Source organism: Choristoneura fumiferana, chromosome 12, assembly GCF_025370935.1.
Source record: "Choristoneura fumiferana chromosome 12, NRCan_CFum_1, whole genome shotgun sequence".
Classification (NCBI taxonomy): Eukaryota; Metazoa; Arthropoda; class Insecta; order Lepidoptera; family Tortricidae; genus Choristoneura; species Choristoneura fumiferana.
The window spans coordinates 11,861,619-11,889,263 of NC_133483.1; the positions used below are offsets into that span (position 1 = coordinate 11,861,619).

The 27,645-nt window shown below is 36.7% G+C and overlaps 1 protein-coding gene across 1 annotated transcript in view; it reads left to right on the forward strand.

Annotated features, from left to right (window-relative positions):
* Positions 1-27,645, forward strand: part of sif (guanine nucleotide exchange factor still life) — a 165,487-nt gene that overhangs the window by 25,163 nt on the left and 112,679 nt on the right. The window contains 6 exon segments of the mRNA XM_074095344.1: positions 829-1,015; positions 1,194-1,250; positions 1,456-1,524; positions 4,240-4,354; positions 5,194-5,265; positions 6,916-6,966. Coding sequence (XP_073951445.1) covers positions 829-1,015; positions 1,194-1,250; positions 1,456-1,524; positions 4,240-4,354; positions 5,194-5,265; positions 6,916-6,966 — 551 coding nt within the window.

Consider the following 27,645-nt stretch of genomic DNA (forward strand, 5'->3'; position numbering starts at 1 on the left):
TAGCTATTTAATATTATAGTTATCCTTTTCTGTCCCACTGCTGAGCAAAGGTCTCCCCGATACTTCCACTGCTCTCCATCCACAGCAAATATCCAGTCCTTCCAGGAGTAGTCTGGTTTAGCTACCGTTACATTTTTTACCAGATGTTTCAAGCCAACTGTTAAGGTACCTAATTATTTTGAGAATGGATTTTTACATCGAAAAATGATCTTGGCAATCTTCCAATGTTTTTGAAACACCTGTCCAATGATAACCCACACCATCAGTTTAGAGGAGAAAGAAAAAAATCCTACTTTACGTTTTTAAATTGTTACCATTTTTACCACGTGGTCTATAAAGTCATGCAAATCACAGCCCTCTAAATAGTACTTATTTTCTAAGCTAAACCATGGACGGACAAGCAGACGAAAGGATGTGGTAAAAGTTAAAATTTCCTTATAGGGCTATAGAACCTAAGCTAAGATAAGAAGATGACCTAAAATCCTAAACTTGATGCATTTCAAATGGTGTATTTAACATTATTACTTAGTAATGTCGCGTTATTCAGAAAATCGCTAAAGGACAAATATTCAGCGTTTTTGCGGCTTTTTTTCATCGTTAGTGTTTTTGCAGGTGTTATTAAAAGAGGTGATGCTCAGGGTTAATTTTTTATGAAAACTAAAGACAATCCTGATGCTAAATTTAGCATGATCAAAATTCTTGCGACTTGTCTTTCTGTTATGCTGATAAACGTGGGATGCTAATGACGTTTAACTGAGCGGTCAAAGAGCTAGAAAATATGTCCGAAATATTTTGAGTATTATTCAAACAATGCATCTAATTTAACAGCAAAAGCCGTGCCTGTCTCGCCAAGCGTCGCAGTCAAGCGCGACACCGGCGCCCGGCTCACCCACCTCGCGTCTACTGCTTGAGTATGAGATGCATCTTCGAAATACTTTGGCCAAAGGAATGGACGCAGAAAGCTACAGCCTACACACCTTCGAGGCACTCTTGAGCCAGAGCATGGAGGATCTAGGTGAGTGTTTTCACGGTAAGTGCGTTTGTCTTTCAATAACAGTAAAAACATAAATGTAACTAATTTTTTTCTAATTGAGAATTCAATGGAGAAATGAATAATCAATAATTGATTCTGTTAAAGTAGTTTTCTGAACTACCTATCTAATTGTTTTTAAATATTAACCAATTTTTCATAGAATACAACGACAATATGCCGCCTTCGAACCCGCGTAGTCCTTACCCGCCCCGACGTCGTAAGTATTCCCTTTATACACAATTTGAAATACCTAAATTCAAAGTTTTTCATTTATCCGAGATTATTTCCTTTTGCATACGAATAGATACTTAAAGTACCTGTGTTAATTTTTAAAGTTTGTTAGAAACTTTCAACACTGGCCTTTTCACACACAAACAGCATCAGAACGAAATATAAACATTGAATTTTTATTTTTTCTTGAGGACCGACCCAAGAATCCGTTCTACACTATTTGAGAAACCTTACGGAGGCGGCCATAAGGGCTAGAGGAGGTGAAATCATCACTTATTTATTACCTATGTATCATACTAGTTACACCCATAAAATATCGGATCTCAATGGTTTGCAGTAGCATCCGTCCCCTCTTGCTATAGCGAACCGATCCATATTATAAGCAATACCGTATACATTTTCTATAACATTCATAAATATAATAGAGATATGTCGTGTAGTTGCGACTCTCTATTCTATATTGTGTTGTGCTTTAGTCACAATTTCAAAAATTAATACCAAGAATTGAATTCAAAATCTCCTCCTTTTTAACCAAACATGTCACGTGGCCATTTTTCCTAACTATATTTAACAAATAATAAATAATTGAGTAAGTTGCCTCTCATAAATGTACCCCGTTTTGTAAGTGTACGTTCTTTCGAACACACAACTAGTCTTTTTATTTGTTTGTTTTATTTAGCTTGTGGTTATTTATAAAGTTTATGTACATACCTAGTAGTATAGTTTCTATGATTTAGACCTTAGTGAAAAAGGGAGGATTTTTTTTAATTTGGTTCGTCTATAGCAAAAGTAAGGATTGCAATCGCTTTGTAACAAACAGTCCAACCTCCCTAAGCAACTATGTAACAGCAACTATTCCGTGTTAAGCTAGCAGCCCTTGTACCAGTTAATGTCACCGTAAAATTACCACAAATGGATATTTAACATCTAATCATAAATATCCGAAGGATATTAACAGTTTGTTGTCGTAAAAGCTTCGTAAGTTTGAATGTAGAGAGGATTCACTAATGCATTTATGTGAGAAACTATAAATATTATAGTGAATTTTGACCCGCAACTTTGTATACAGAAATCAATTTCAAAAATACCATTAACATACAAGTAACAAGATATCTCTGAATGGGCCAGAATTGTCAACGCCATCGTTACTAAGTCTTCATCGGAAACACGATTGCTAGACAATATTACATTTTATCGATTTCCTGCTGAAACTCTATATCGGTATACTTTTCCTGGATAAAATATTGCGCAGGCTTTTTGACCCACAAACGTGTAAGTCATTATTTGAGCGTTTCGGCCGCCTCATTTTCGTGATTATACTTTTTACGAATTGGCTGTAGATTTTGACGTCATTTTCGATTATTTGTTAGAGTTCCTGTATTTCTGCCAGATAATTGGAAACCGTGTCAGAATCTTCTGCCATTTTAAACCTACGAATAAAAAACGGAGAAGGTTCTCACTCAAGTCGACGCGTACTTATATATATTTTTTTATATATTTGACCACGCATAACTTTTTACAGAGTAGTCCAATTTCGTTAATTCTTTTTTTTAACAGAAGAATGGCCACGTAAATGATTATGAACAAACGCTTAGGTAGTGGCCCAAATACACAAACTTTTATATTTTAAATATTTGCGAAATCAGATTTTGATTAGAATAGACTTACAGAATTTTGCTTAGGTAGGTATTTCAATCATTAGCTCACTCTTATCGGAAAGACAGAAAGGGACAATACAATTGTATGAACGTCAATTTCTTTTCACGGCCACTTTTTTACTTTGTGAATTTGTGTGAAAATCAATGTGAAAATACTTAGAGTTATTTCATTAGTTTAAGGTTTCGAATTTCAAAAGGAAAACGATATATTTTGTATTTGTCTGGGCGTTTTTAATCGGCCACCAATTAGCTCGGAAACTACTGAAATGATTAAGTTGAAATGTAATTCAATGAATTTTATATATACTGAGGGCTTACATTTGGGTGGAAATTTTGAAAACAAAAGTTTTAAACACTGTACCTACCATGAGGTAGGGAGATACATACATTTAGAACGGACAGCACATTAAGTGAAATCGCATGTTGTGGGATTCTCAAAAAACTGCATTACAAATGGATATTTTTCCGGAATATTTATAACAGATGGTTGGTTTTATTAGTTTCGCGATGTTTCAGTCAAGGTAAACCAATATATCGGCTTAATTTTAAAAATTACGTTAAAATTAAAATTACATGTGAATATAGCTTCCGAAAGAGGTATGTAGGAACCAACTCAGTCTCAGTCTCAGGTCTCTGGATAGGTACTAGGTATGTAGGAACCATCAACGCGTCGCTGAGCTGCGTTTTTAAAGCTCAATAATTTAGTTATTGCTCTGTTACGAGGGCTGCAGCTTGTGATATCGATTATATTATTATGTATTTACAACGAATTCAAATTTAATTATTATGTGTGATGTTAATATTTGTTTTGTCTTACGTTCATTTGGTTTCATTTTACAATTATGAACAACTCCGTATATCATATCACCAACTTCCCTATCGAAAAAATATTTTGATCGGAATATGACCAGCGTCGATATTTATATTTAAAAATACCTTATATGCGTACTAGGAACCCATGTCCCAATATTCAATAGGTAGTTGTATCATTCTCATGGAAAAAATAAACTGCATTGGATGTGGCTTGTCAAAATTTGCTTGATGTTTTGTAGTAAAGTTGAAAGTTGCTTCATAAGACAGTTAAACAATGTTATCATTCTTCAGTTTTAATCAACTGTGCTAATGAAAAAGCCTGTAACTATCTGAAGTCAAAATTTGCACGTAATGGCTGTGAGACAAAAGAGATTTATGTAGGTCTTTTCTGAATCCTTACTTGCCTGTGCTACGTTGACGACTGTTTTATTTGTTTTGTTTGTTTATGGGCATGTTTACTTTGTTTTTGTTGGATAGTGAATGAATAGGTTGTGTCTGTGCCAGGACCAGCGACTCAATGTTCTGGCGGAGGCAGTCGGTCTTCTACGCTGCCCTTACCGCATCGCTTGGGAGTTGAACGGCAGCAAAGTTCACGATCGGATCGCGAAGGATATTACAGGTACTGAAGAGAGTCCTAGAAATTTCTGTTAACTTCTCTGTCTTTTTTATTCTTCGTACTTTTTTTTAAATTCAAAACTGACCCGTGATTGATTTCCATCTTATCTGATAAAAAATGTAGATGAGGCCAAAGGTGTGTCTCACTAGTTCAGTAATAGTTATTTGTGCAACAAGAAAGCAAAGCTGTTATATGCTGCGAGTGTTGAATTTGAATCCCGAGCAAGCGAAGGATTCTATAATTTAATCACGAGCGTAGTGAGTGATTCTAGGTTAGAATCCTGAGAGCTGCGACCCTATCTCTATCTCTCGCTTTTTCGTGTTGAAGTGAAAGTTACAGATCAAAGTGAAGTTCAAATACTTATTGGGAATTCAGTGAGTAGACCCAGCACAGTCTAGAATTCAAAAAATAAAATAAAAAGTTACTTTGTCTCACGGAGTGAGCAAAATGCAATGTAGCAGCATAGCTGTACACGGAAGTTACTTTTACGATATGTATCGGTCATTCCTACAGTTTAATTAAATTAATTAGTTAGAAACGGCTAAATCAGGTTTTTTAATGTTACTTTAATCATATTCATCCAACTTGCATGTGAACGTTTCGCTTCTCGACTTGGGCTTTTTAAAAAAAAACTCTGTAGATCCTGCATTTATATCAATACAAAGAAAAAAACGAAACCCTTTAAAAATAATATCTCATACGGATTGAATGGAGAAATATTTAGATCGTGCATTCTAATTCTGATCGTTTACGGGGTCTTTCTTTCCTTTACTTAAACCTGGAATTAATTCATGACCAAGAACGGAAATACTGATAATGAATGATGGCTTTTATTTCCTTAGTGATCGCAACGAGCTGATGCGAGAGCGGGAGCGGGAGCGTGAGCGCGGGTATTTGAGTGATCACAACTCAAGGTTTGTTATTTTTACAACGCTCTCTGCGCGGTCGCCCTTTTTGTTTCTTTGAAGCCCCGATTTGAGTGAATCCTTTATGGAACGCTGTTGTCATAAGAGTAAAACAAGCTCAATTTTGTATTTCTGTTTATATTACCTTTTCTGTAACGTGATAAGCCCTCAGTTACACGAAACAACCGTGATTTGTGGATGTTCGTTAAAGGTTAAATCTTTATGTTGGGGTCTTCCCAGATTTTATAAAATAAGTTTGTTTTGAAACCTTTGGATTGAAATTCGTAAAACATATATTTTATTTAAGCTTTTAACTGCTGTACACAGAAACTGAGTCTCAACTAATTTTTTTAATGGCTTCTAATTTAGTGCGTCAGACAGACAACTATAGATCTATTGAATAAGTATTGAATAATGATTTTCCATCGTATTTTGTCGGATAAGTTCGTATTTATCTTGTTACCTTAATTATCTTCAGTAAACTTCAGTAAACCAGTTGAGAGAGCAAGATAAATACGAACTTTTCCGACAAAAAAAATTATAACAAAAAATTAAACCGACTACAAATAACCATGACAATAATTTTATACCAGTCTGAAGTCGGTGCCTCAGCACGACCCAGCAGGAGTGGGCCTATATAGTCGTCTACCTCACCTACATACTGTAACTATATATTGGGCTTAAATCACTCCTGCTGGCTCGTGCAGAGGCACCGACTTCAGACTGTTAGAAAATTATTTTTATTGTTTTTGTAGTCGGTTTAATTTTTTGTTATAATTTTTTTTCACGCTATCTAGTGTAAATAATCTAAGATACAATAGTTTAATGTCAACTGCTGGTTACCTTTTACAAAAGATTGTTTTTCCCGCTGCAGAGACGTTCATTATTAAAGAGTCCTGGTGCTTCACCACCCGTTCCATTTCACCATATGCATTACGATGAGCATAAGTTGCTTCGCAACTGTGTTAAAGTAAATGAAATTCAACCTGTGAAATACTAGTTATTGAGTACTCGTAGTAACTCCGATGGTCAACTGTGGTCTTGATCATCATTTCCATTTCACCAAATGATGATTTTCAAAAGCAAATGCACGAGTTACTACTAAATATATCCAATGACCATAGGCTTCCTTAAAATAATTGAAGAGTTCCCTCGATTTCCTTAGGATCCAATCATCAGATCCTGATTTGGTGCTAATGGGACCTAATTGAAGGTATTCCTAAACGAACTAAATTTTTTTTTCAAATAATTCAAATCGGTGCACAGATGACGGAGTTCTGAGGTAACAAACATAAAAAAATATAATAATGATGGTGATCAAAAAAATACAACCTAATAGATAACCTCCTTATTTTTTGAAGTTGGTTAAAAATACGATGGAAAAACATTGTTCACTACATCTGTAACGTGTAAATGCTTTAATTAACTTGCATAGAATTTAAGTCATTTTTAACTCCAAAAAACCATTATACCAAGCAATATTTAAATTGAATTATAATCTAGAGTTCTTGACGTTATTCTTTGCATTTCTTCATCTTGAGTGGATGTTTTAACGGAGCACCGTCCTTGAAAATTATAATTATGTACGAAATATAACATCTCCAAGTTTCCGAACCCGAAACCTTTAATTGGTTTTTCAAAGTTGTTATTTTTTTGCAGAGACCGCATTAGGGACCGAGATCAAGGATATCTGAGTGATCATCAATCAAGGTAAGTAATGACAATTATTTTCGTTGTTCATGGCAGTAGAATGGAAAAAAGGTCAATTAGTTTAACCGGAGAACTGATAAACGATAGGAAAGTGTTTGGACAACAAATAGCTGTTACCAACTGAAACTATCTGGCAGTCGAACTGATATTACGGGGTTTTACTAATTAGGTGCCCATGGGAAATTCCAAAAAACTTACATAGTGGCCGAACAAGCGTACACAGTTTATTAGTTATCTTTAATAAAACTACCGCGTGACTCAAATATAATTACTAAAAATCAAATACTCGGGTCACTTACGTATTTATAGTTGAAGTATACCCGGCACGTTTCAATCTATACTTGGTTTGGATAGGTTTTTAACTAAATGACGTAAACAAAACAACGTTAAATGGTGTCGTAAATATTGAAATCCCCCCATTAAACTATCTAAACATTTACATTTCTGTATTGAAAAACACTAGTCTAGTTGGTATTACAATGACAGATAAGTAAAATGTTTAATATCCTTGAATGCACCAAATCTGGCAGCTGAAGTTTGTTTCCATCCCAGCCTATATACGTCCCACTGCTTGGCACAGGCCCTGTCAGAACAAGAGGGCTTGGGCCATAGTTCCCACGCGGGCCCAGTGTGGATTGGGAACTTCACACGCACCATTGAATTGCTTCGCAGGTTGGTGCAGGTTTCCTCGCGATGTTTTCCTTCATCGCAAAGCTCGTAGTAAATTTCAAATGAAATTCCGCACATGAATTTGGGCCTTGGACCCACGACCCTCTGCTTAAGAGGCGATAGGTCAAACCACTAGGCCACCACGGCTTCAGGTTTTTTCGGCGGAAGTTTGTTTATATTTAGTTAAATACCTATCCTAACCAAGTATAACTCATGATTCTTTATCGAGGCGAGAATCTATTTAACTCTATAGATTCTATTTCACATTAAACGTCATGGTGACATCGCATTAATTTGACAAGGAACATCGTAATAACTTTTCCTTTGAAAAGGTTCCATGGTGGCTCAAAAATTAAAGTCCTTGACCGTACATAGTATTTTTGCCAATGGCTGTACGAAACTATATGAGTTTTTTCTTTCATTTTATGTTCGACCGAACTTTTTTTATTGAACTATTTTGCTTCTGCGGTATGTAGATGTAAAAGTAGATTTCTGCCGATATTACTTTTAATAAAATCATACGAAGACACATAATACTTTTCTGAAACTAAAGCTATAAATATGAAGAGCCTAACACAATGCAATTATGCAATTTTTTCCTTTGGATTAAACGATGACGACGTTATACATCTGCAAATAGTGCAGAACAAATTTTAAGATCAGCTGAACTTTCATTATGTTTCGTTCAATTATTGTTCCCAAAACTTCTTTTTTTAGAATTTCGGCGGATTCGTAACTAATTGCATGTTCTCATTTTCCATTTTAAATACATAATACTGAACATTATAATTTAATACAATTTCACAAAATACCTTAGACAAATGTGGCTCAAGCGTATTAATATTTTATTTTAAAAGTATATTTGCCAGATTACTAAAAAACTCAACACCAAAACTTGTCTTGATACCTATCTAACTATACTGTTTCTCCCTATAATATCGGAACTATCCGGCAGAAACACTTTGTCATCTAGAATTAATCCAATATTTCAGTAGAAAGTAGGTTCAGCATCTGAATTTTTGATTCAAAGTGTAATCACGCCTTTGACGCGGTAACTGTACTTTGAACATCCATTAATATATGAAAACATCTGTCAGCCACAATAAAAATATATAATTAGACGTGGGCCAAGTAACCTAACCACCTGCTAAAATATTTGAGGTAATTTTTAAAAAATCTACTATAATTGAATGATTATGAATCAAATACTACATGGCACGAATTGTAGATTCTCTAAAACATTTGAAAGCAGTATTTTTTTAGATGTGTTTTGTAATTCTATTTATGAAATTCAATTAACTTCTGGAAGCTGGAAGTAATGAAAAAAAAATGGGTCTAGCGATTGATGGAAAAATAAACTCGCCTCGAGTGCTATAGGTAGAGTCATTCACGATGACCCGTGCCATGGTTTTTTTTTTTTTTTTTTATGGTATAGGGGGCAAACGAGCAGGGGGTTCTTATTAAAATGTCATTAATGTCTAATTTTGACAAAATCACGCGTCTTCGTGGATGGCATTAGGTCAAGGCTGCTGTTGTCAGGCATTTTCATGCGTGACAACAGCAGCCTTAACAAAAACATGCTACATTACGTATTCCCGCTAATGATCATGCGGGCTTATGCGCCATAATAATCTTGTAACTAATTGTAACTCGTGTTAGCTTAGCTTAAGCTTGCATAATAATGCCGACTAAGCTCATTATTCCTATCATACTAGGGATATGCGTTGTGTCAAAACAAGGTGCTTCTAAATTTAACACGGACACCGTCTATACATTTTTAATATTTTTATAGATTGATCACGAGTATCAAAAATTATATCAAAATATTGTTAAAACATATTTATTAATACATGCTTATTTGCTATCTATACTTTCTGATTGTAGGTACTGGCATTGTTAGCCGAACTAAACTTTAGTACCAAATTTCAAGTTGATGCCATTAGCCATTAAAGTCGTGCGGAGATGATCCTGACCGAACAATCAGAATTCATAACCAGAATTATAATATGCCAAATTTCAACTCAATCAGGTTGCAGGAAGTTGTTAAAAAATGGTCGACAAATATTAAAACCGCAATTTACAAACTTATTAACAAACATACGAACATTGCAAGTAAAATAAAAGCTTGTAAAAATAACTTATGATTTCACTTAATTTACTAAAGCGCTTCTTTTCAATAAATAAGTACATCCATATTAGTTCTGCTGCAAAGATAAAAACACAATACAAGAACTTAAATAGAGTAAAATATCGTAGGAAGGAGATCAAGCAACTTGTAACTTGATAGAATTCCCCGAACCGTGTTAGATCAGCTTGCGTGTTTTGCACGGCTTGGGCAGCTCGGAACAATAGTTAATGCATTTATATTACCTGCTTACTAGCCTCTATAGCCTTCTTTACTGGGCACTATACTGTGAGATGATTCAGTCGAATATATGAGTCTGTTTATAGGACTTCTTAAGAATATACTGAAGAAAGCGAAAAGTTCATTATGATGTAAGAAATAGCCCTCAATCTGCGAACAAAACAGCAGCGACAAAAATAATGAGCGCGCTTTCTATACCGATATTATATCCTGTTTGAAGACGGTGCAAATCCCAAAGTGTAGTTTATAGGTAGGGTACATGCTCCTGCTGGCTCGTATCGAGGCAATGACTTAAAAAAAATATTAGTCTTTTTGTAAACTTTTATTTTCGTTGTTTGTTGGAGTCGGTTATTTTTTTTTTTATTTTTCATTTAGACTTAGGGTCAACTGCTCATTGTTTTATAGATACTATCACTTTTCCAATGCAGGGATGTTTATTGTAAGGGACGTTGACTTTGACTTTGACATAAATTACTGTATTACAGTAATCGAATCGCAACCCGTAACACTTTTTATTGAATAGTTCGGTGGCCATCTATGGTCACCCTCACCAATCCCACTTGACTAAATGGTAATCGTAATCACCAAATGCAAATACATGGTGTTGCAGATGTTTATGGGCGGTGGTGATCTCTTACCATCAGGAGACCCACTTGCTCGTTTGCCATCCAGTCGAATAAAAAAAATGGTCTTATTACAAAATACGCATACTTATCCAATTCAATATAGGTGTGTCTACAATAATTGAAGAGTTTCCGCCATTTTGGCTCCGGAACCCTAAAAACGGATATAGCGGTTAACATAAAAAAACATGTATGCAGACGAATACCTATGTACATAGCTTCCTCCTTTTCCAGTTTTCTGGTAATAGATTTTAAGACTGTAGTAAGTGTTTTAATTGTGTTACAACGCACATAATATTACTTGTTTTTTTTCGTAATGGCTACGGAACCCTATCTTGGGCGTGTCCGACACGCTCTTGGCCGGTTTTTTAAGTCTATTAAAAAGTGTCCTCAGTACAAATTTCCAATTTTTAGTTCTCCAGACAGTACATTTTTGGCTGCGCATTAAGTGATTAGTTCGACAGTACACAAACGTTTTATAAGTATCTATCCATATTCTACACTCTACGAGTATAAGGAATAAGATCTTGCAAAAGAACAAGTACAACGACGAAACAAGAATACGAGGAAAGTCTTTAATCAAGTGCGATTACATTTAGGAAGTCCTACCTGAAAACGTAGCGTCCTGAAAATAATAGGATGAAAACAAAAACGGCCACAATGTATTGAAGTATCCTATTATGGAATGGTTCCAAAAAGCAATTGAGTCAAATGGAATAACAAAGGATCCGTGAACAATCTCGGATTACTCTAGTGTAATATGATAACGAACTCCGCGATGTATTTCTGTTTATAACTTCCATTTTTACATTTTATCTTTTTCAGGGTATTAGGATTTTGTTTTGCATTGCAGCGTAATAGATAGGTACGAGTATCTCAATATTGTGTTGATAGGTACCTCAATATTGTAGTATATAGCAGCGGTGTTTCAGCATCTTGGCATGCAATTGTCAGATACTGGTTAATTTGGCAGTATTTAAGTGTTAATCAAATAAGAAAACACTTATTAATAACTGCGCTTCGAAGTAGTTATCATGTAAATCTTCAATTAATGTGCCGATTTGACAAGATGCCCGAATAAAGTTCAATTTAAATACGAACACAGTCATTATAGTTACCTATTACTTACTTATAAAATATAGTAATGCATCGACTTAAACACGTTTAATTTATTTAAGTAATCACTCGTTTTAAGTAAGTATATTTTTATTAACGTAGGGGTCACTTAACATTAAGGCCGTGTAATGTTGCAACTTTGGCCGTGTCGATATCTTTGCCCTTGACTGTACGTTTTTACATGTAGATGGCATTTTTACATAATATAGATATTAAAACTAAAAATACTTATAAACGGTTTTAATCATTTTGCTCGACTAGATGTTGCTCGCATCAACGCAATGTTTTGGTATAATTTGTATAATTTCGAAAATTTGAATTATTTAAGACACTTTAGAAGCGCAGGCTCGGGAATTATACTAAGTGGTTTGCGGTTGACAAATTTAACAATTCATAAGACTTCAGAGACCGCCTTTAAATGTGCTCCCTTTCTTAGGCAACATCTCCCTGTCAGTCGCTGAATAATATTGTATTAAGTACATCAAAAAATTGAAGTACTAATAACTTAAGTTAGAATTCATCAATAATAATATTAGATTGTATAATAAGACATAACATAAGCTATAATAAAACGAGTCATTTTACCCAAGACGTTCATATAGCCACCCGAGCCGGTACGGCGAGGGTGGACAGACACGTCGAGGGGGAAATGGTTTTAATGCTCAAGTTTTACACTGCTTTTTACTTCGATGGCGAGGAAATGAAATATCAACAGTGGAAACAATTATTCGACCGTGAGAATTAATAGATTCGGATCTGCAATTATTGTGCCAAAGTCAAATATACTGTTATATGTTGACTTTGACATTATAATCCTAAAATTATTGTTAAATTATATATTTATATATATTAAATTATATATCTATAATTATTGTTCACTTACTTTGTACTTTTATTGTTCATGCATCATTATAAAATCATAAATTTTTAGTTTTATTGATCTATGTATTTTGATTGATTTGATTGATTTTTAGTTTTATTTGAAATTAAAAATATATCCGTGTGGTTTCCGGGTTAGAATTACACCTCTCCATTTCTTCCGTGGATGTCGTAAGAGGCGACTGAGGATATAGGTTAAGGTATACCGCAGGCGACAGGCTAGCAACCTGTCACTATTGTACCGTTTTAGTCAAACTGAAAACCTAAAATTGCTAAAAGTGGCCCCAAAGCGGTAACGTTTCGAGTGCTCTGCCTACCCCATTTGGGAATACAGGCGTGATGTTTGTGTGTGTTGAAAAAATATATAAAAGGCGAATAGCTAATGTTGCACCACTACCTCCTGCTAAATCCAAATTCGCAAATCTGTAAAATTGAAGGTATTTTAATGATTGTTGTTTTATGTTTAGTTATATTAAGTACAATTAAACGCTAATTTAATCAATATACACATGTATTGTTGTGGAAGAGCGGCTCTCCAGACACAATTTTTTATGCTTAATGGGAGGTCCCAACCTTATCTCTAGGTACTAAAATTTTCTGAGACCAATAAAATATTTAGTTTTTTTTTATATATGTAGACACTTCTTTGTTTGTGGCTGTTTACACCTGATTGCTTTGGTCTTAGACGACGATTTCACTTTATGTACGAGAGCATAAAAAGTTATTTTATGTCTCCTAGATCCAGGGCCGCGCCGCCCCTGTATGCGAAGTGTGCGGCGCATACAGGCGCCAAGACAATAGGGGCGCCGCTATCGAAATTATTTTTGTTACACTTACACAACAACATATTTCTTTGTAGTGGAGTATCGATAAGTAAGTAGGTATAATAGGCGCAACAAATGCCTCGGTTTCGCACAGAGGCGGGGGGGGGGGGGGGGTCGGCGCGGCCCTGCCTAGATCCAGCATAAATACGAACTTTACGAGCATGAGAACACTAGACACACGAGACACGAGAATGTTGGCACTATAAGGACTTGAACTTCACATATAATGTATACCTGTTATTTCATACTTTTATACATCTAGACGAAAATACGTGTGCTCAAACTATTATTCTTACACATAAGCTGAAGTGAAGGAAACTCGCCAATTTACATTATTTATTTTTGGCATACCACAAAAATATTTCTTGTTCCAAAATATCTTGTTTCGTTTATAGGTAGAGATTCTGAAAATATTCGAGTGGGGTATGGATCGTCGTCTGGCAGGTCTGAATTATTTTCCTGACATTTATTGCGTACGGCTGGGGCGTCCTCCTGGGGCCCGGTGACCGATCGCGACATAAGCAATTTTACAAAAAACATTGGACAAAAATCCAATATTATTTTAATATTACTTGTAATGCCTTGCCCAAAGGCACGTTTTATTAGTTTTCTTAGAAGTTGTAGACAAAAGACAGTATTTATGTAGGGAAATATTTACGCGAGTGCACGCTTGCTTTGCTTACAGTTATATTACTTTCAGAAACTCAGTTGTTTGTAGTTAAAATACCATAGGCTATCAAAGATAACTGAACATTATTCCAGAATGTCGCAAATCCGTTATCTGTGAAACGTGATACCTTGTATTAAGTAATAAATTAAGTATTTAATACGAAAGCCTACCTTTCGAGCATAATACTCATACCATGACATCATATTCGTTTCACAGCCTTATTTTTGAAGTATTGCAAAGCGGAGAGCAGATAAGTAAATGCCTTTAATCCTATAGGTACGAGTCAAATTTAGTACACTTTTCGATAGGTGAATAACCCAGCAGTCGAGCATACTCGTACCTATTCATTTACTATGCGCTTCATTAGAGTTGTGCTGACTTCATTTGATGCTAGTGTCATTTGACACAGTTGCCAGTTTGTAACATTTTTGCATCTTTAGTTTTTTTATTTTCCTTCCCTTTTGAAGTATCGTATTGTACACACTTTTTCCCACTAATATTATAAATGCGAAAGTTTGTAAGTCTACTTGTTTGTTTGTTACTTCTTCACGTCTAAACCGCTGAACCGATTTATACTAAATTCGGTGTACAGATAGTTTGAGTCTCGGGGAAGAACGTAGGATAGTTTTTATCCCGGAAAATTGCATAGTTCCCGCGAGATAGTTATAAATAATTCTACGCGAATAGAGTCGCGGGCAACAGCTAGTTGTACAGTCACGATATTTAATTTGGGACCTACTTAGGATCGAATATCTGTCTTTTTGTATGACGATTCAAAGGATTTTGAGGAGGTCCCAAATTAACGATCGCGACCGTACATAAACCACATGAAAATTACAGTTAACAAGAGAAAAAAGTATAAAGCGAAAGTGAATCCCTTGAAGTCAGCTCTTTTTGTACTTTTATTTCAGAAAAATACAGAATTACACAGCTGTCAACTCTTAAATTTACAGGTAGACTGAAGTCAGCATTGTAGCAATTAGCATGAATTGCACCAAGTTCACCAAAATACTAGAGTAAGTGCAACTGTCACTATAATCAATGTCAAATCAGCCGTCAAATCAAAGGGATTAAAGTAACTTGGTGCAATTCACGGTTTACTAATGTTTCGGCGAATAACGTTTGGCAACCTGTTTCCTTTCGCAACTTTTCATTTCCCAACCTTTTAATATTTCTGAAACTGTAAATATTTCAGGATTTTTATAAAACTAACCTAACCTAACCTAAAGGGTTCTACACGATGGCCCTGAAATAAATCCTGAAATATTTACAGTTTTAGAGTTTGCAAAATGAAAAGTTGCGATATGAAACAGGTTGCCAAACGTTACGTTGCGAAAAGGCAGTACTCTGCAATTCACGCTCAATAAACGCGGCAAAAAACGGAACACACACGGCAATCTTTCAAAAATGTACTATTTTGCTTCATGTCTTTAGTTTGTTCTTTGAAATACCTATATAAGCACTAATAATATAAATACCTTTTAATTTATTAAAAAATATTAAGAAAATACAAAATATCCATAGGACTAAAACTACCATTAAATTTAAATAAATAAAACTTTAATTAAAAAAGAGAGGTGGGCCTCTTGGCATGGTGCCCATCACGCAGGCATCATTCCTGCGTTCTGCGATTGAGATTCTTTGCGCGAGAAAGCTGCCGGCGCCAGGGTTGCCTGTTGACTCCCTTAACCTATTGCTGAGCTCCCTGTGTAGCTCCAGCGCACCCTTACCCCTAGGACCTAGAGTCTCGACGCCTTGGAAAGATATTGGGCGCCGAGACAGCTATATTTTGTGACCTTGAGGCGTTCCCGGGCGTCTGCCGCCGCCCCCGCACATTTGGTAGTTGCTGGTAGGTAGAACGCCGCAAGGGTATCTGTACAGGTAGCGTCCCTCACCAGCGCACGGCCAGTTTTCCAGGGTATCAATATATAAATACGTAATAATTTATTAATATAAATAAAAATAATCATTAACAGTTATGTCGCACTACTGTAATTATAATTTTCATTGAAACTATTATAAATCAGGAACGGTTTCGATTTTTCGAAAGACTTTTTTGCAATTTTATCAAATATATCTCAAGAGATTAAATTATTTATGATTAATTATAACGCATAGTATTAACTAATTCTTATGAAGTCTTTCGCTAGATTAATTTCTCAGTATTGCTGACCAGATAAGCAAATGTTCGTAGTAACAGCGGCGGCTAAAGCCGTTAGCTATTTAAAGCGAGCTAAGTTAATCTGACGCGCGACGGTTCCATCCCATCGGGAGCCAGGACGTCCATTCCAAATTACTTTATCCGTTGCTAAACTTTTTTACATTATTTGCCATATTCTACATTTAAAGCATCCCTTTTTCTGAACGAGTGACGTAACAGAATCAATAAAATCTGTAAATTTTAACAATTTCCTATAGTTTCGTGCATGTAAGAAAATTATAATTGTATACCAGCCATATATTATTTATATTATTATATTGTATATTTTTAACCGACTTCAAAAAAGGAGGAGGTTCTATGTTCCAATGTTTGTATTATTATTTTATGTATGTTTACCGATTACTCAGTCAATGGTAGACCGATTTTCAAAATACGGTATTTGACTATTTTGTATATGTTTTATAAATGAAAACTACACAATGCCTGTTATCGAATAGAAAAACAATTTATAAGCTACCTTTACAAATAACAAAGTTATAAAGGTTTGAAATTCAAGATTAGACAGAGAAATATACTGGCATGTGACGTCACACGCCAGTACAACCAAACTTGCTGCATAGAGAAAAGCGTTTGTGAAAGAGACAGGTATATAGATTTTTCAAAAAATCACTACTAATCCTATTTTCAACCGATTTAAATTTTCTCTTCGCTAAATACCTGTTTATCTATATTTTCATAATAATATTAAGATATGGCAAAATCAGGAGTTGTCAAATACCGTATTCTTTTTTTAATCGAAAGGGTACTCTTTTGAGGTGGTCCCATTGTCACCAAGTCAAGATCTGATGATGGGATCCTAGGGAAATCGAGGGCAACCTCAAATTTTATAGGCACACCTATGGCGATTTTGGCATTTTTAGCATTAAGATGAGCATTTACATTCAGAAAGTATCATTTGGTAACCTGGACCTGATGAAGAAGACCCTAGATGACCAATGGAACTCATCAAAGCTAAGTAATGCTCGCTCGTCTATAAACGATCATGATTAATATACCTAGATAAGCGACTAAGAACGAGCTTTAAGTTAATGATTCTTTCGAACTGATCTGATGCTGAAGCCAGAAGGTAGGCAACGGAACTCTGTTATAAAACAACGTAACTAAGTCGTGTTTGGGCTTAATGGAATCGTTGTGAGATGTACTTTGGCTACAAATCACTAAAAAGTGAGAAATAAAGATTTTTTTTAACAAAAAAGTAAAACCGACTCCAAAAAAAAAATTAACAAAAAATGGAATCGACTACAAAACCCTTGAAAATATTTTTCTAGGTACGTACTTTGTAGCTCGAAGTCGGTGACTCAGCACGACCCAGCAGGAGGGATTGAAACCCATAGTAAGTATGTAGGTAGGTGAGGTAGACGACTATTGTCCCACTCCTGCTGGCTCGTGCTGAGGCACCGACTTCGAGCTACATAGTACGTACCTAGAAAAATATTTTCAAGGGTAAAGGGTAGTCGGTTCCATTTTTTGTTATTTTTTTTGGAGTTGGTTTTACATTTTTGTTAAAAAAAATATTTTTTAACCAGCGCTTAATCTGAAATTGTTTAAAGATACTGATAACGAGCTAAGTGTATCTTTAGGGTTGATTTGTTACATAATATTGCTAATTTTAGCTTATCTTTTTAATTTATTTTCTCTTTAAGTAAAATTACGCGTATGGCATACTAATAAGGTCTCGACAAGATTAAGATTAAAAGAAACGAATGCTCAGTCTGTTTGTTTAGTTTTGAGGGTAGGGAAATAATGACTTTCTGTTATAAAAAACATTTTTAATACAAGCTTTTTTTGCTGACTATACTTTCTGTTGACTGTACTTGCATTGTCATTTAAACTGCATATGTGGTTTCAAGTCGGTACTATTAACTATTGAGGAGTTCCCTCCGGCGGAGACGATCCTGGCAAGACCACCAAGATGTCACTACCAAATTATTGTACTGTCACCAAATTTACATAAATATGCCAAATTTCAAGTCAATTGAACCGCTGGAAGTGAGTCAAATTTAACTTGCAAGATTTGACCCAAATAAATAAACAAACGAACAGGGCAAGTTAAATAAAAGCTTGTAAAAAAGTCAGGATTTATAAATGGGCGAATCAACTTTTTTACCGACAATAATCTGTCCGCGACATTTTTCAAACAATTGCAGATTTTTGTAAGTAAACATGTTTTTTCTGTAATTTAATAGATGGTGTACAATGAATAAATGCCACCCTACGTAAGTTCAACCTATTAAACCGAGAAATATATTGTTGGAAATACGATTTTTTGGTAACGCAATAGACAAGTTTGGTAACGCAGGAGTCGCCCAAAGTGTGGGTAAAATAGTTGATTGGCCCAAATATGCATAATTTTAATTAGATATTAGGGTTCACGGCGGATGCAGGCCACTTCAAATCGAAACAACTGAAGGTCTATGTGGAAGGTCTATTTCCAGCAGTGGACGTCCTACGGCTGATTGTAATGATAATGATGATTATTTTAATACTCCTGGGAGGATCTAAGAGGTCACGTTTTTAAATTCCTATGCCCCTGAGAATTAGTAATTCTCTTTGAAGTATAAATAACATTCCATTACAATCCACGTAACTTGGGGAGCCACATATGTACCTACATTTATTTGCTAAAGTCGGCAAAAGTGCCATATCCTGCTTTGCTCGCAACGGAGTTATTTATGATGTTTTGAGTTTTCTATACTGCTCTCCGTAGTAGTGGCTGTTTCGTAAAACTTGGATAATTTCACGATGGGAGAACTTATAACGCTATGGATTTCGGCACTCGGCTCACTAATTGAGGTTTAAGTGTTAACCAACGACGCCATAATGATGTTATGAATATTGAGATAATATTAAACTATAGGTAGCTCTTCCCCGCAACTTTGCTCGCGTGAGCGATTAGATCTGGCCGTTTTGGGTACATTCCGGGATTATATTAAATTTCCACGGGAATTCTGATGTTTTTGAAAAATTAGAAGTTGATCGTTTTTATATCAGAAGAATACTTAATATCAGAAGTCAGCAACGGAACTTTGACTCTTTTGTAGTGTCTCTTGCACGCACAAATACCGAATTTGACGTCATTATTTTAACAGAATGTTGGCTGGCTGATGGCTCCGTGATTGACGGACTGCCGGGTTATGACTCTTTTCAAACAATGAAATATTTTAGTAAGAGCAGTGGCATTGTAGCTTACATTAAACAGTCTCATTCGGCCTCAGCAGTCGAACCATCTTTCGTTGATGCTAACTGTCTCTCGATCAACATTGCCAACGAGCTGACGATCTTATGTATCTGGGCCAATCAACTTTTTTACCGACACTAATCTGTCCGCGACATTTTTCAAACAATTGCAGATTTTTGTAAGTAAACATGTTTTTTCTGTAATTTAATAGATGGTGTACAATGAATAAATGCCACCCTACGTAAGTTCAACCTATTAAACCGAGAAATATATTGTTGGAAATACGATTTTTTGGTAACGCAATAGACAAGTTTGGTAACGCAGGAGTCGCCCAAAGTGTGGGTAAAATAGTTGATTGGCCCAAATATGCATAATTTTAATTAGATATTAGGGTTCACGGCGGATGCAGGCCACTTCAAATCGAAACAACTGGAGGTCTATGTGGAAGGTCTATTTCCAGCAATGGACGTCCTACGGCTGATTGTAATGATAATGATGATTATTTTAATACTCCTGGGAGGATCTAAGAGGTCACGTTTTTAAATTCCTAGGCCACTGAGAATTAGTAATTCTCTTTGAAGTATAAATAACATTCCATTACAATCCACGTAACTTGGGGAGCCACATATGTACCTACATTTATTTGCTAAAGTCGTGCAAAAGTGCCATATCCTGCTTTGCTCGCAACGGAGTTATTTATGATGTTTTGAGTTTTCTATACTGCTCTCCGTAGCAGTGGCTGTTTCGTAAAACTTGGATAATTTCACGATGGGAGAACTTATAACGCTATGGATTTCGGCACTCGGCTCACTAATTGAGGTTTAAGTGTTAACCAACGACGCCATAATGATGTTATGAATATTGAGATAATATTAAACTATAGGTAGCTCTTCCCCGCAACTTTGCTCGCGTGAGCGATTAGATCTGGCCGTTTTGGGTACATTCCGGGATTATATTAAATTTCCACGGGAATTCTGATGTTTTTGAAAAATTAGAAGTTGATCGTTTTTATATCAGAAGAATACTTAATATCAGAAGTCAGCAACGGAACTTTGACTCTTTTGTAGTGTCTCTTGCACGCACAAATACCGAATTTGACGTCATTATTTTAACAGAATGTTGGCTGGCTGATGGCTCCGTGATTGACGGACTGCCGGGTTATGACTCTTTTCAAACAATGAAATATTTTAGTAAGAGCAGTGGCATTGTAGCTTACATTAAACAGTCTCATTCGGGCCTCAGCAGTCGAACCATCTTTCGTTGATGCTAACTGTCTCTCGATCAACATTGCCAACGAGCTGACGATCTTATGTATCTGGGCCAATCAACTTTTTTACCGACACTAATCTGTCCGCGACATTTTTCAAACAATTGCAGATTTTTGTAAGTAAACATGTTTTTTCTGTAATTTAATAGATGGTGTACATGAATACATGCCATCCTACGTAAGTTTAAGCTATTAAACCGTGAAATATCTCGTTGGAAGTACGATTTTTTGGTAACGCCAGAGACAATTTTGGTCACGCAGGAGACGCCCAAAGTGTCGGTAAAATAGTTGATTGACCCATCTACCGTTCACCGTCTGTAACTAATCTTGACAACTTTCTCCATTCCCTGGACACAACCCTAAGTCAAATCGGTTCGAGGCAAATTATTGTGGCTGGTGACATTAACCTTGATTTGATGAACAACCGTAGTAGCACTTACCTTTCTGACTACCTATGCATAATGTCGGCTCACGGACTAATACCTGTCATTACAAAGCCTACCCGGTTGGGTGCTTGCCTGGATCATATCTTTGTCAAGTCATCGTCAGTACCCGTTGGCGTGGTATGCAAATGTTCAGTGTCGGACCATGATATTGCTATGGTCGGTCTTGGAAATCAAAATCCTAGATCAAACATGGACCGATGTATAATTAAAACGGACTATACTAAAGTTGCTATCGAGCTTAGTGGGATAGACTGGTCCAAAATAACAAATAGTAGTAATCTAAACGAGGCTGCCAACAACTTCAATACTATTATATCTACCGCAATACAGAATCACACCAAAAGAGTCAAAATCAGTCGTTCTAAATTTAATCTGAAGCCCTGGATCACTCCAGGGCTTATAAAATGTATTAAACATAGAGACAGGCTGCACATACTGGCTAGGGCTTCGCCCAATGATATAATTTTAAAGAAAAAATATGCTAGCTATAGAAATCAATGTGATAACATCTTACATAGCATTAAAACGGAATATCAGAGCAAGCAGATGATTGAGAGCAGAGGTAATAACAAGAAAATATGGAAGACAGTTAAATCGATATGCGAAACTGCAAACATAAAAATCGACACGAGTGAATTACTGAAAGCTAAAGATTCTGTGCAAGAGTCGCTCAACGAGTGCAACCTTCATTTTTCCACAATGGGTGCAAATCTGGCTAAACGTATTTTAGTAAAACTTTCCGAAACGCAAACTTCCCTCGCCAATAAGCTAACCTCAACAGTAAATGCCCCAAGCTCTTTTTTCCTGGCGCCGACCGACGAACACGAGGTAGACAAACTTATTCGGCAACTGAAAGTAGATAGCACTCCTGGCGCTGATGGCTGTAAGCCACTCCTCATCAAGGAAATTAGAAGTGTTATACGAGGCCCTTAACCTATCTTTTTTAACTTGAGCCTGCAGTCAGGTTCTTTTCCGCACTGCTGGAAACTGGCTATTGTTTCACCGGTATACAAAAGTGGTGCAAAAATGCTGCTATAAATTTCAGGCCTATATCTCTTCTTTGCATATTTTCAAAATTACTTGAGAAAATTGTAAATATACGGTTGGTTAAATATTTGGACAAACACGCATTATATCTGATAGGCAGTTCGGATTTCGGGCGGGCAAATCTACTGAGGATGCTGCTGTTCTCCTTTCGAATTTAGTCGCAGGCCACTTAGACGGTGGCAAAAGCTGCTTAGGAATATTTTTAGATTTAGCCAAAGCATTTGACACCGTCTCAATTTCCATACTTTTACGAAAGCTTGAATTTCTGGGAGTGAGGGGTACGGCTTTGGACTGGTTCGGAAGTTACCTAGCAAATAGGTACCAATCAGTCAAACTAGGTAATATGCGTAGTGACCCTCTTCCTGTCTGCTTTGGAGTTCCGCAAGGAAGTATCCTCGGTCCAACGCTGTTTGTAATTATATAAATGACCTACTTGACCTTGAAATACCTAACTCAGATACAATATGCTATGCTGATGACACAGTGGTTCTCTTCAGTGGAAATACCTGGGAGGAAGCATACTCTATGGCTAGTGTTGGACTGGAAAAAATAGTTTCTTGGCTAACAGCAACCTGCTTACCCTAAATGCAGAAAAAACATATTATATACCTTTTTCTAAAACTGCAGCGTCAGCTCCACCAACATCCAAAACATTAACGATTCATAACTGTGGAACCATGCAACAATCACCTACCAGCTCTTCTCCTTCCCATGTGCTTGTGCCTGTCCCGAACTCACCAAATGCGCTACTGTGAGATATCTAGGTCTCCTTGTCGATCGGCACCTGTCATTTAAAGAGCATATACATCTTGTCTCTAAAAGAGTCAGAAAAATTATATATATCGTAAAGCGTTTACGAAACTGTGCACTCCATCACATCCTTTTCATGGTGTACTATGCTTTGTGCCAGACTGTTATACAATACTGTATCGCAGTCTGGGGCAGCGCGTGCAAGACATACCTCTTAGAATTGGAGCGCGCCCAGCGTGCTGTAATCAAAGTCTTGCTTAAGAAGCCTTTCCGATACCCTACCAGTTCCTTGTACAGGGAAACAGGACTTCTGACAGTTAGGCAGTTATATATAGTGAAAGCTGTAGGTCGCACCCATAGTCTAATCCATAAGTCTTGTCTGCATGAGCAATTACTTAAGAAAGAGTATACCGTGTACCCCTTCCAGTTGTCAAATCGGTATTTGCAAAGCGCTGCCGTTCTTCGCACACCCTTACATCTATAATGTGGTAAGCAAGACACTAGTGGACATAAAAAAATGGGGGCTTGCCCGAGTAAATAGATCTGTGGGGATGTGGCTGAAGACACTTACATACTTGGAAACTGAGCATTTGCTTTCATCAGGTACGTAGGTGAACACACACAAGCACGCACACTCTAACACACATACACACACACTCACACACACACACACACACACACACTCACACACACACACACACACACACACACACACACACACACACAATACGCACACGCGCCTGCGCGCACACACACACCCTTTTTTTCTATTTTTTTATTTTTTATCAGTATGTTATGTATATTGTGGCATTGGTAGTATCTAATTAGGAAGGTTTAATTCTGTTTCTTCTGAACTACCTCTGTACCTATTAAGAACACTGTAATCCGTTTTTTGTTTGGAATACCAACTCATCAGGGCGCCCAAGATACAGGCACTGCCTAGTTTGGGGCCCGCTGACACTGTATTTTAAGTTATACTGTTTCTAATCAATAAAAACTTTTCATTTTCATTTCATTTCATTTTATTTCTTTAGTTTTTTTAAAGCAATGCAAATTTGGCTTATTAAATTTATTTGTTTCTCCATTTTGTGGTGCACCAAGTAATTAAATTTATTCGATTCTGGTATCTGTCTAGATAAAAATATAATTAAAATGTTGCCCGTTTGATCATTCTTTTTCAAGTTATTGAGGTTTTTAGTATTTAAAAAAATCTGTAAAAAAATCTTTGAGCCCAAGTGATTTCTTTTATGCTTGACCATCTATCCCCTATATACGTATATCCATCCATCTGCCAAACAACATGTATATCATATTGAAGTCTATGGTTGTTTCTTTAGCAACTGTTTGTTATTAACTGTCGTGTTTGTCTTGTCACTTAAACAAAAAATTAAAATCGTTTTTCGTATGTATTTTAAATTCCATTGACTGGGTTTCTTTCACGCTATGTCACAATAGGTTATGAGTTAGTAGAGTGTGATTAAAAATGGAATCCATCAGTGCGAAAGTTCAAATCTGCGCTTTAGAAGGAAAGTACAATTGGGAAACATGGAGGTACAAGATTTCCATTATGTTACGAGGCACCCCCAGGCGCAATGGAGGTAACATTAGGGACTTATACCAAGCCAGTGTTGCAAGAAAGAGTAGGTGATGCTGAAATTTTTGCACATAATTTAGCTCTTTCGAAATACATGAAGGCAGAAAGTAGCTCTTTGCTCGTTCTTACCACAAATATGTGCGACGAAACTCTAAAGATAATTATGCGATTTGAAACGGCTCATAAAGTATGGAAGGAATTGCATGGGCTATATGATGGTCAGTCGGAAGATAGGGCATACCATTTGTGCACCGATTTCTTTGGTTTTAAACATATGAAACAGGATGACGTATCGACCCATATGTCAAAATTGCAAAATATATGGAATGACTTGAATGTCGAACTCACAAAGAAAGATAAAACCACAAAACTTTCCGACCTATTCCTAATTTGCGAAATCCTGGATACTTTAGACGAACGATATTTTGCTTTTAAGTCAAGCTGGCTGTTACTGATCCAAAACGAGACAACAATAGAAAACTTGATAAGTCACCTCTGTGCCTTTGAGCGGGCACTGCTGAGTAATGAAGTCGTACAACAGCAACAAGAAGCTCTAGTGACGAATTCAAGTTCAACGTGTTACGAGAAGAAAAAGGATAGAAAGATAAAGTGCAATTACTCTCAGGCTATAGGCCACCGCGTGAGAAATTGTCAGAAATGGTGTTGAGATGGCAAGCCCCCGAAAAGCAGCAATGCAACGCCTTCTACTTCAAAGACAGCCAACATGGTATTAATGTCAATCGAAAGTAGTGAAGTTTTTACGCTCGAACGAGACACCGAGAGTTGGTATGTATAATGGCGCGACAAGCCACATTACTAACCGGGCCGATTTATACCAAAACTTTGAACACTTTGACGAAAACGGAACTGTAACAACTGCTAATGGCAAGAAATGCCTAATAGGAAACGCCAACATCGAGGAGGCCTGTATAGACTCGATGTTGTTAACAAATCTGAAAATGCACAGGAAGTGTGTGCCACGTCAGAAACTATGCAGCGTTACCACGAAAGACTCGCTCACCAGAACAAGAGACATGTTAATGCTATAGTTAAACGCATACTGGGGCTAGACATTCCCCTTGAAAAGGAGACATGTGATGGCTGCATTTACGGGAACGCCCACGGACAAAAATTTGACACGCGTTCTCGAGCTTCAGCGCCAGGAGAAATCGTACACACAGACGTTTGTGGACCATTCAAACCTAGTTATTCGAAACTCCAATACTACGTTTCGTTCAAAGATGATTACAGAGGATATCGTATGGTGTACTTCCTGCGAAGCAAGTCCGAAGTCAAAGAAAAACTCGCATTGATGATTGCTCGAACAAAAGCAGTGGGATACACTGTAAAATGCCTGCTCAGTAACAAATTTGAAGGCGAATTTGACAATAAGTTAGTTCGAAATATTCTAAACTCGCATGGAATTGGGCAAAATGGATCAAGTGAGAGAGAAAAAAGAACTCTGTAGAGACAGCGAGATCTATGATGTATGCACACGAAGCTATGTCTCAAGAAATAAGGGCTGAACTTATAAATACAGCGGCGTACATCCTTAATAGAACCGGTCCTACAAACTCCTCGTCAGATACCGGTCCTATAATAAAGCACCTCCGAATTATAGGTTGTACTGCGTACGTACATGTACCGAAGCAAAAGCGGAAGAAGCTTGATAAAAAAGCTATCAAAGGCAGACTCGTTGGTTATGACGAAGGTTGTAATCGCATTTGGATTACTGATGGAAAGAGAAACACACTCGTCCGTTCCCGTGATGTAATTTTTGATGAGAAGCCACTTGCCGTCAATGATAATGCACCTGCATCTGAAGAAATCGCCACAGACACGAGGGAGTACATTATGCAAATGCCGTTGCAAAATAAAGTTGAAAGTAACAAGCCGGCTACATCAGAAATATTCGAAAATCCTGTCACGACGGAATCTGAAAGAACTCAAAGTTTTTACGCCTTGCATGTTACCAGAAGGTAGAAAAGCCCTCTACTGCAAATGGGTGCTGCGTATTAAAAAGAACCCAGATGGCTCCGTTGACAAGTATAAAGGCCGGCTTGTCGTAAAAGGGTTCAAACAAAGAAAAGGTCAAGACTATGATCAAACTTTTAGTCCGGTTTCCCGCCTAGCAACAATCAGAGCTGTACCGAGTGTCAGTGCACATGAAAGCTTACACCTTGTTCAGTTTGATGTCCGTACTGCGTTCCTGAGTGGAAATTGAAAAGAAGAAATTTACGTACAACAACCTGAAGGATATAATGATGGATCCTTGGTCTGAAATAAATTTATTATTATTATTATTATTATTATTATTATTATTAAATGTCTGGAAGCTCAATCGAAGCCTATACGGTCTAAAGCAAGCTCCAATGTGTTGGAATTCATGCTTTGAAAATATTTTTATTAGATATGGACTTTAAGCAGTGTGAAGCCGACTGCTGCCTTAATACCATGCAAGTAAATGGCAAGAAGCTACTCATCACGCTGTACGTAGATGATGGATTAGTAGCTGCTACAGAGGAAGACCTCGCCAATACGTTGCTTTGTCACTTAAAGCAAAGACTGCAGATTACTACGAAGCCTGCATCTCATTACTTAGGTTTGCAGATTGAAAGAGAAGAAGGTGGTTAAATTATAATAAACCAAGAAGCTTATGCAAAGATGAACAAGGATTACAACACCGATGGAAAAGGAACCTTCAAGTTCAGGGAAAGCTGAAACCGAGGAAGTGGTAGTTTTTCCATATCGAGAAGCTGTTGGCGCTCTAGCATATCTCATGGTCGGAACACGTCCGGACATAGCCTATGCTGTGGGAGTTGGCTCAAGAAAACTAGAATCCCCGTCCAAAGAGGATTGGCTTAAAGTGAAGCGCATTCTACGTTACATTAAAGGCACATGTTCTCATGGAATAAAATATAAAGCACGATGTTTACCCGGGCATGCTAGAAGGATTGTATAGCTATGTAGACCCATAGTGGAGACCGAAGAAAACTGCACGATCCACTACTGGAGTTGTCTGCCGTTATT